The sequence below is a fragment of the Selaginella moellendorffii genome, unplaced genomic scaffold (genome assembly GCF_000143415.4).
Source record: "Selaginella moellendorffii unplaced genomic scaffold, v1.0 SELMOscaffold_134, whole genome shotgun sequence".
NCBI lineage: Eukaryota > Viridiplantae > Streptophyta > Lycopodiopsida > Selaginellales > Selaginellaceae > Selaginella > Selaginella moellendorffii.
Window position 1 is genome coordinate 338,525 of NW_003314395.1, and position 10,811 is coordinate 349,335.

General features: G+C 42.5%; 1 protein-coding gene across 1 annotated transcript; it reads left to right on the forward strand.

Moving 5' to 3' along the window:
- The first annotated feature begins 5,366 nt into the window (after window positions 1-5,366).
- On the forward strand, window positions 5,367-6,770 carry LOC112343122. Its single transcript, XM_024666092.1, has 4 exons — window positions 5,367-5,433; window positions 5,674-6,078; window positions 6,159-6,265; window positions 6,313-6,770. The coding sequence occupies exons 1-4, from the start codon at window positions 5,367-5,369 to the stop codon at window positions 6,403-6,405; spliced, it is 672 nt and encodes a 223-aa protein (XP_024521860.1). The 3' UTR covers window positions 6,406-6,770.
- The last annotated feature ends 4,041 nt before the right edge of the window (window positions 6,771-10,811 follow it).

The following is a 10,811-nucleotide window of genomic DNA, read 5'->3' on the forward strand; positions in this document are numbered from 1 at the left end:
TGACGCTCATGTTCCGGCGGGCCGAGGAGATGGACGAGCTCGAGTTCTCTGAGGCGGAGAGCAATCTCAACGATCTGGTGACCAAGTACCAGCAGTACCAGGACGCTTCCATGACGACGATGACTTTGGGGAGGATCCAACTCGCCGCGCAATCCACAGCGTAAAAAACCATTCTCTTTTTTCACAAAGGCAAAAGTATTACTATTTTTTTCAAAGTCAAGGGTTAGGTTATATTTTCTCGCTTGGATTTTTCTATTCGAGATGTCGGAACGCGCGGTTTCGTCAGGTATGGATGCTTCTCTCCATCAAGAAGCTATGGTCTCTCGCGATCATGGGCCTCCAACGCTTGGCCGCCGAGCTCAAGCGCCCTGGCATGGCGGCCATCACCGAGCTTCACACCCTCCAGCTCCAACGCATCGAGCAGCACATGGACACCACCGTCCTCGAGCATCTCATGGAGGCCACGAGCCAGCGCCAGCTTTAGCTCCAGTTCTTCAAGGTGGCGCCCCAGTTCCAGCTCCAGCTCCAGCGCCAGCTGCTTTCGTTCATGCTCGTGGCCACCACCCTGGTGATCGAGCTCCAGCGCCTGCTCTCCTTGATCATGCTCGCCACCACGATCCAGCTCCAGCAGCAGCGGTGTACCATCATCATCACGGTGATGGAGCTCCTCTGGTTGTTCACCACCATCACCATGGTCACCATCACGGAGGCCACCACCATCACCATGGTCACCATCATGGAGGCCGCCACCACCACCACCACCACCACCGTCGCGACGGTCACAACGCAGCGATGGCCACACCAACACCCGCGGCAGTGGTTACAGTGGCTCGGAGGACGCCCTGGTCGCTGCTCCAGCTTCTTCTCTGGGTTTTGGTTGCGATCTTGGTGCTGCTTGCGTGCTTTTTGCTAGTGCGATGGATGTTATCTCGAAGGAAACAGCGCAGGAATGCGATCTTTCAGGACCCTCAGTGGCGGATCGAAGTGACGAATCCTCTGGCAGTTGTGGTGGACGATTCTCTGACTGAGAAGAAAGAGCCCGAGTGGAGGATTAAAGTGCTAAACGCACAGGAGGAAGACGATTCTCTGACTATGAGCTTGTGAAAGTACGGTGCTACCAGCATAGCGGTTTAAGCGGCGGGATTAGTGTGGTCTAGAATGCACTCTGTCTTCGCTCTAAACGGCACCAACGGACGATGCCTTGCTCTCATGAAGTACCGAGGCTGTGATCTGGACGCTCAAACGGTTGATACTGCATTGGAAGACCTGTTCCAGTGTTTGGAGTGAAGAAGACACAGAGAGCTTCGTCGATCTGCAAAGGTTATATTCGTCGCAACAATCTCTATGCAAGGTGTCGAAGCCTCGTCAAGTTTTTAAATGAATACCCTGGAAGCAACATCGTGGACTACCTTGATTGCCGACTATGCTCAGCACAACGAACTGGACGAGCTGTTTCAACTGATGCTGATAAACTTTCGTATGTATGTAGTGGATATCTAGTATGTAGTGGATACCAAAATGGTTATAAAAATTATAAGAAATAAAGGAGTGTTGCTTTGGCATTTTGCTCTGTTTCATGATCACTTGGGAAGTGGAAGAATGTTATAGCCAGACAAGAAGCAAGATGCAGCCTACGTGCATATGGAACTGTAGGCAAAGTTCAGAAGAAGCTTCGACACTGACAAACGTGGAATCATTCATAAGTTTGTACTTATGGGATAAAACTCATGCACATAGGGACAAGATGGCTTCTCAAGGCTGCTCTCAAGGATCAGGGTACGTTTCAGACGTAGGGGCCATTGCATGGAACATTCCTGACAAAGAAAAAGAGGAGTCGTTGTGTGGGTACAGCAAGAGGCTGTCTATCATCGTGAGTTCAGGAGCAACAATTTGTATTGGCAAGAATTCGCATGTAGATCTGCAATGTTTCATCTCCACTCATAGCTGCAAAGGTAGCTTGGCACTTGATCTCTTTTTCCAGCACATAGTAGCAAGGCTATCAACTTAAGAAGTGTGCCAGCTGATTCCAGGATGGAAACTGGATTTTTGATGAGCAAAAGAGGTAAGCTTAGTTCTGGACTGCAACAATGTATTAACTTTAAGAAGTTTTATACGCAGACAATAGATTCCACATTCTAAACCTCTTGGACTCTACTCCCAAGTGTGGCATGCTCAGCAAGTTTTCGCAGTACTTGGGAGCAGCTAAAGGAAATGACAAAGCTGAGAAAGGAATGGCTCTTCATTCAGCAGCTTGCAAGGTGGGTCATGATCTTGACATGTTCGTGGCAAGGAGTCTGGTGGATCTGTACGCAAGGTGTGGGAGCATGGAAGATTCATGTAGGATGGGTGCAAATTGTGGATATGAAGCTGATGCATTTGTCATGAGCAGCCTCGTGGACATGTGGAAGCATCAGAAGTATTTGGGAGGATGAAGAACCACAACGTTGGTTGTATGGAATATAATCATCATGGGACATGCACCTTGAGCTCTTCTATTGGATGTAATGAGATGCTGGAATTGCAGGAAAACATTGTTTCATGGGATATATTGAGCTCTTGTTTAAAATAATGTCATCAATAGTCTCTTCATCCTCATCATGACCCATACTCTTCATTAGGATCAGCACCCCAAAAAGAACAATTCCAATGAAATCAACAAGCTCTAAATTCCTAAACCATAAAATATTTTTAGAATATTTTTATGGTTTTTATTTTAGATTTAGTAATTTCATTAAGGATTTCTAAGTGATTTAACAAAGGTTCTTTATGCTTCATTTGTGAAGAAGTTTAAAAAAGTTAATCTTGTGAACTAGTTATTAAAGATCATGAAAGGGATTTTGTCTTTGAATGTGTATGTTCGTAAATTCTGCAATCATTACTTTAATTTCACAAATGCTTGCTAAAAATGCAATGCTTTATTAATGGTTTGAGTTTGGTGGATGTGTAGCAAAAAGTCAGAAAAGATTTTCTAGCAAAATTGATTGATGCCATCACTAAAGCTACTTAATCAACTATGGTCAATAGGATGGTTAATGGGGTAAATAATATGATAAATAATTACCCAATGCTTCATATTTAGGTAAGAAATGAGTATTATTGTATCAAATCTCAAAGAATGAAGATATCAATAACATTAAAAACCTTTGTTTGGACCAACAAGGTGGAGGGCAAATGTTTTAATTTTTACAAAGCTAAATATTATGGAAAAGGTTGTTTTCTTGTGAAGGGTTAGGGGATGTTAAGATGAATAAAGTGAAATTTGTTATGGATACAGCTCAAGAGTATTTTACAGTGGCTTTTTCAAAAGTTCAAGAACCTCATGTTTTTATAAAGTTTAATGGTTTTATGCACAATAAACTTATGAAAACCAAAAGGGATATTTAGACAAACCAAGTTTCTTCACCACCCTAAACTTTAAAAGATTGTGTGGCATGTAGATAAAAAAGTAACTTATGGAACGATAAAACCACTTGATTTCCTTGAGACCATATCTTATTTTTCAAAGAAGAGAAAATGATGATATTTCATCTTTAATAACTTTATTTTTGGACTCAACTTGACTAAATATTAAACTTTTTGTTTTTGGTTTACTATATATGATTCTTCTCTTGCTAACGAGCCTGCTTTGGCATAATAGTAGTGGATATACTTAGAATATACTTCAATATTCTAGGATATTCTACCATTGTTATCCATTTAGATTAATCTTGTATTTGTAATATATAAACATGTTTATAATTTTTAAACTTTATTAAACACTTTCTAGTATACTCTTTTTATTCTAAATGGTTGATATTTAATAAGATTAATCTTCTGTTTATAAACTAAAAAATGTGCTTATAATTATACATTTTATTAGATCAATTGGATTAATAAGTAAGAATAAGCAAACCAAGCATTGCTATATGCAACACATAGCAAATTATTAATCTAATTTAAGAAGATTTTATGAGAGAATACAATAATGACTATATGAACCTTGATTCAGTTATAATCATACATAGTAAAGATCCACTAGTGTCATACTAAAAAGTTATGAACCAACTTATTTGCCACTTATAGCAAGCCTAAAAGAAATTTGTTTTTACCTATGACACTATAGTAATAACTCATCCAATAAATTAACATTAATCTTGTCAACTCATTAAAAATTCTAATTTTAATACATCTCAATAAGTATAAGCAAAACTTTATACAATATGGTAGATTACTTCCTGAAAATTCCAAATTCAAAAGTTTGTATTTGGGGTCATATGTTTAAATTGATATTTGGCTTGTCATAAGATTTAACCAAGAGAGGATACCTAATTTGAAGCAAGTACTATCAAGTGAGTTTGGGCAATATATTTTGTAACTCAGTAGTATTTAAACTCAAAAATGCATAGCCCTAAAAAGTTAAGTCCCATGACGCTGCAAACATTCGAAAACTAGCTTGAGAAGAGAAAGCAAAACACATAAATCTCTTTATATTTAAATGTTAATGAATCATTTTTCAAATTGTTCTTTTTAATTACTTACAATTAACTTTTTTTATTCTTTTTATATAAATAAACGAATGAGATAACATTTCAATAGACTTTATCACTAGTTTGCACAAAATATTTTAAGGAAATAATGCTATCTAGATTGTTATGGATTAGTTAACAGCTTCTCAATGAAAATGAAGATGACAATTTAACCTTTTTATACTTTATACTTTTATACTTGTTTGTACTGATTATGAGTGATTAGGATCTGCAAATAGAAAGTTCACTGTAAACCTATTTCACAAATACCTTGGCAAAAATTACACAACATGCTTGGCAGCAGTCATGCCATTCCCATCACAATCTCTTTGCATGAAGGCTGAATGCGTTCAGCCCTGAAATTGAACGTTCCATGATGTGATTTTTGGGATGAAATCATTGCAATGATCTGATATTCTCTCACAGTAGAATTAGTGCTCGATATGGATAATCACCCACCAGAACTGGCAACTTTTTCCAAAGAACATGAGATAATCTTCATATATAGCATACCTTCATCTTAGTTGTTCTTATCCATTGTTCATGAATGGTTCTAGTACCAAAATCCATGTGTTTCCACTGATGATAACTCTTTGTAGCTTGCAAATGGCGTGAACACACAGTTCAATTATGATTCATGGGTATTTAACCACATAGGAAATGGATCTTCTAACCATCTCAGGCTAAACGACGAGGGTTTTAGAGCACGATATGAAAGGGCTGCTAAAGGGTCCAGGCAGCAAAAGAAAAACCGATAATAAAAAAAAAGAGGGGATAGAAACGCCATAGCAAACATGACACAAGCCACGACACAACATCTCGTCAGCAAAACACAAAAGACGCAGGGACGCCCAACTACAGATGAAGAACAGCTCGGCCTGGATCATCGGAGCGCTGCTGCTCGCCTCGCTTGCTAATGACGCTTCAGGTCAGTTTGTTCGTGAGTTTAACGCTCTTGCTCAAAACTTTTGTTCTAGGTTTACTGTCAAGACCTCGGCAAGCACTCAGTAAATGCCTTAGGCTTGTAGCCGGACCCACGGAACAAGTTCGTGTTGGCGCTTGATTCCAGTGGCAATCGCATATGGAAGCTGAGACTGCCAAGCACTAGAACCTTTTCTTATGCTTTGTTTTGTGGCTCCAAAGCTTAAGATTTATTTTTTTCCTCTAGACAGCAGCTTGGAAGCTTTTGCCGGTTCATTCGTGGGGGAGTCCGGCTATGTCGACGGCCCCGCGGCAAAGTCACTTTTTAATCGCCCACAAAGCCTTTCTATTTGCGACAATGGCGCGGTCTTTGTGGCGGATACGAGGAACTTGGCTATACGCAAAATCAGCAAGTTTCGTTCTCTTTTAAAAATCTCTAGAACATGTTTTCTAGTTCCAACAGTGACCACCATTGCCGGAGGTAGCTCTCGAAAGCCAGGCTTTGCCGGAGACACAGCTCGTTTCTCAAGCGAGTTTAGCTTGGCGTGTTCTTGTGGCTCCTTACTCATAGCCGATTGCGGGAACCGGCTGATTCGCGAGATACAAATCGATGATCCAAAGTCGTGTGATTCAAGCGATTCAGCCGTTTCAGGTGACTTCTCATCCTTTACCTGGATTTTTTTTCTTTCGATTGGATTTAAAACTCCTGCTTTTTGCTGATTTCATGATCAGGATCACAAAAATGGGCTTTAATTCCCGTAGTGCTGCTTGGCGTCTGTCTGGGGATGCCTCTGGGAGCTTTTATAATTTGGAAGATACTTGATCAGCGACTCCGGCAAGTAAGTTTCACGAGCAAAGCTGGTGACTCTTATGAAAATATTTCTAGGCAGGCGATCAGCTGGGAAACACCGAAAGATTGCTGGCGGACGTTCCGGAGGACGATGATCTCCAAGTTTGGCAGCGGAAGCGAACTTGCTAGCGCCGTCTTTAGTCTTTTCCTGCTTGTATGTCATCAGGCACAGCTCCTCGCATCTGTCTTCTTTGGTGTTGCACACGAAGCCAACTGCGCCTGTCAAACAAGATCAAGACCTCCACTCTCTCCTTGGAAACACGAAAGATGAGCTTCCAGACCTCATTGATTTCATGGAAGACTCTCCCAACTTGGATGCTTCTGTTGCTCCTTCTCGCCTTCTTCCTTTTCGGGATTCGAGGAATTCGACTATAGCGCTGGAGTGTTTGGAGAAGTTCCAGCAGGAATTCAAGGACAAGCTCAAGCACAGCTAAGAATGTGCTCACACAAACTTTGTTTTTCCACTCTTCTTGAATAGTCGATTGTTTCACAAATAGGTTGACGCTCATGTTCCAGCGCAAGGCGTTTCTCCACTGGTACAACGGCGAGGAGATGGACGAGTTCGAGTTCTCTTAGGCGGAGAGCAATCGTGACCGAGTACCAGCGGTACTGGGACGCTTCCATCGACGACAATGACTTTGGGGTAAAAACGAGTTCCCTTTTTTTCACACAAAGGCAAAAGTATTACTATTTTTTTCCAAGTCAAGGGTTAGGTTATACTTTCTCGCTTGGATTTTTCTATTCGAGATGTCGGAACGCGCGGTTTCGTCAGGTATGGATGCTTCTCTCCATCAAGAAGCTATGGTCTCTCGTGATCATGGGCCTCCAACGCTTGGCCGCCGAGCTCCAGCGCCGTGGCATGGCAGCCATCACCGAGCTTCACACCCGCGAGCACCAGCTCCAGCTCCAGCGCATCGAGCAGCGCATGGACACCACCGTCCTCGAGCATCTCATGGAGGCCACGAGCCAGCGCCAGCTTTAGCTCCAGTTCTTCAAGGTGGCGCTCCAGTTCCAGCTCCGGCTCCAGCGCCAGCTGCTTTCGTTCATGCTCGCGGCCACCACCCTGGTGATCGAGCTCCAGCGCCTGCTCTCCATGATCATGCTCGCCACCACGATCCAGCTCCAGCCGGTGATGGAGCTCCTCTGGTTGTTCACCACCATCACCATGGTCACCATCATGAAGGCCGCCACCACCACCACCACCACCACCACCACCACCATCACCATCGTCGCGACGGTCACAACGCAGCGATGGCCACACCGACACCCGCGGTAGTGGTTACAGTGGCTCGGAGGACGCCCTGGTCGCTGCTCCAGCTTTTTCTCTGGGTTTTGGTTGCGATCTTGGTGCTGCTTGCGTGCTTTTTGCTCTTGCGATGGATGTTATCTCGAAGAAAACAGCGCAGGAATGCGATCTTTCAGGACCCTCAGTGGCGGATCGACGTGACGAATCCTCTGGCAGTTGTGGTGGACGATTCTCTGACTGAGAAGAAAGAGCCCGAGTGGAGGATTAAAGTGCTAAACGCACAGGAGGAAGACGATTCTCTGACTATGAGCTTGTGAAAGTACGGTGCTACCAGCATAGCGGTTTAAGCGGCGGGATTAGTGTGGTCTAGAATGCACTCTGTCTTCGCTCTAAACGGCACCAACGGACGATGCCTTGCTCTCATGAAGTACCGAGGCTGTGATCTGGACGCTCAAACGGTTGATACTGCATTGGAAGACCTGTTCCAGTGTTTGGAGTGAAGAAGACACAGAGAGCTTCGTCGATCTGCAAAGGTTATATTCGTCGCAACAATCTCTATGCAAGGTGTCGAAGCCTCGTCAAGTTTTTAAATGAATACCCTGGAAGCAACATCGTGGACTACCTTGATTGCCGACTATGCTCAGCACAACGAACTGGACGAGCTGTTTCAACTGATGCTGATAAACTTTCGTGGCAGAACTGAAGGCTTGGGCAGCTGTGGCAATTGGGAAGGTAATTTACTTGACTATCTCCAGATATAGAGACGAAGTCATTGCGTCCGTGGGAGTATCACTGGTGCTGAGCATGTAGTACTGCGAAGGACTGCCGAGTTATGGTCACTTGCAGCTTTGTTCTGGAAGTCTTAAAACCGGACGGGTTTGCTTTCACTTCATCCTCACTGAGTGTAGCGATGCTGGCTTGGTCGACACAGCAACCCAGGCAATGAGCTGATCGTAGGTAACTCCAGATCTGGAGCACTTTCACTGTATGGTGGTGAGGCTGTTGAGATGGCGAAAACGATGCCTTTGTTGATTATATTTTATGCTTTACGACTTTTATTTATTGAAAAAGGAGTTGATTTCACCGTATCTTTTATTAGCTAATAATGTTTTTTGAGAGAGAGAGAGAGAGAGAGAGAGAGAGAGAGAGAAAAAATAATGGAGAGACTATAACTTAAATACTATGGAAAGGTGGTTTTAAAGAATTATAATGTCTCTCTTTGTTTCTCTTTTCTGTCAACATTTTTGGTTCTGAAACACAAAGTTGTCTGAGCGTGTGTTAGTGTTCTAACGTGGGTAGCAAGCTCAACAACTTTACAATAGACTAGATATGTCAAAGAAAGGGTTAGCATTTGCTAGTTTTTAACCTTGAGTTAGCTCTGGAGGAACAATGATCCTAAGAGATGAGGAAATCCTGTGTGAAGGGCACAATGTGCACCGCCCATCAACAGGGAATCGAGTTAATATTCCTGAATTGGGACAAGGCAGTGGGCAGTAATACCGACAAATCTAGAGACACTGATGGGCCCTGAGAAGAGTTCTCTTTTCTTTTTAACGGCCTGCTGACCCTGAAATTGGTTCATAGCAGCTTAACTAATAAAAGATGTCAAAATCAAATTTAATCTCCTTCAAACATTATTCTTCCTTTTTAATAAATAAAAGTAAAAATAAAATTTAATGCATTAAATAATCAGCATAACCCAAGCTTTTTGCATCCTCTAGAAAGTTCAAAATTCATTTTTGTCTCAATACTTTCATGGCTCCCAAAACCAATCCATTATTGAGTAATGCCAAGAAAAATCCTTACAACCATTTCTAAGAGTATACTCACAACAGCCCTTCATTCCACCAGCTTTTGAGGACTTGCAGTGATGAGGATCATACTTCTCCAGGAATTGAACATCATCTCCCCCAATATTTTGCCCAAAATTCATAATAATTTTACTTTTTTTGACAATACTTTATATGCTAGAAGTTTAATTGGAGAATGGAAAGGCTATAATTAAAATAGTATGTAGTGGATACCAAAATGGTTATAAAAATTATAAGAAAAAAAGAAGTGTTGCTTTGGCATTTCGCTCTGTTTCAAGCCGACCATGATCACTTGGGAAGTGGAAGAATGTTATAGCCAGACAAGAAGCAAGCTGCAGCCTACGTGCATATGGAACTGTAGGCAAAGTACAGAAGAAGCTTCGACACTGACAAATGTGGAATCATTCATAAGTTTGTACTTATGGGATAAAACTCACGCACATAGGGACAAGATGGCTTCTCAAGGCTGCTCTCAAGGATCAGGGGTAGGTTTCAGATGTAGGGGCCATTGCATGGAACATTCCTGACAAAGAAAAAGAGGAGTCGTTGTGTGGGTACAGCAAGAGGCTGGCTATCATCATGAGTTCAGGAGCAACAATTTGTATTGGCAAGAATTTGCACGTAGACCTGCAATATTTCATCTCCACTCATAGATCCAAAGGTAGCTTGGCACTTGATCTCTTTTTCCAGCATGTAGTAGCAAGGCTGTCAACTTGAGAAGCATGCCAGCTGATTCTAGGGTGGAAACTGGATTTTTGATGAGCAAAAGAGGTAAGCTTAGTTCTGGACTACAACAATGTATTAACTTTAAGAAGTTTTATATGCAGACAACAGATTCCACATTCTAAACCTCTTGGACTCTACTCCCAAGTGTGGCATGCTCAGCAAGTTTTCGCAGTACTTGGGAGCAGCTAAAGGAAATGACAAAGCCGAGAAAGGAATGGCTCTTCATTTGGCAGCTTGCAAGGCGGGCTATGATCTTGACATGTTCGTGGCAAGGAGTCTGGTGGATCTGTATGCAAGGTGTGGGAGCATGGAAGATTCATGCAGGATGGGTGCAAATTGTGGATATGAAGCTGATGCATTTGTCATGAGCAGCCTCGTGGACATGTGGAAGCATTAGAAGTATTTGGGAGGATGAAGAACCACAACGTTGGTTGTATGGAATATAATCATCATGGGACATGCACTTTGAGCTCTTCTATTGGATGTAATGAGATGCTGGAATTGTAGAAAAACATTGTTTCGTGGGATATATTGAGAATATATCTCAAAATGTCCACCTTTGCTCTCAAGCTCTACAAGCAAGCTGGCAGCCAAACACTCAGGCTTAGCTGGTGCTTTTGTGCAAAGAGGGAAGAGTCCACAAGCTCCACATGAAGGATTTTTGGGGCAGCCTGGATATGAGATGATTGGTAATTTCCTTTAGATTGGGGACACTGATTTGAGGGCACTGCCATATTGAAGTGTGAGAGATC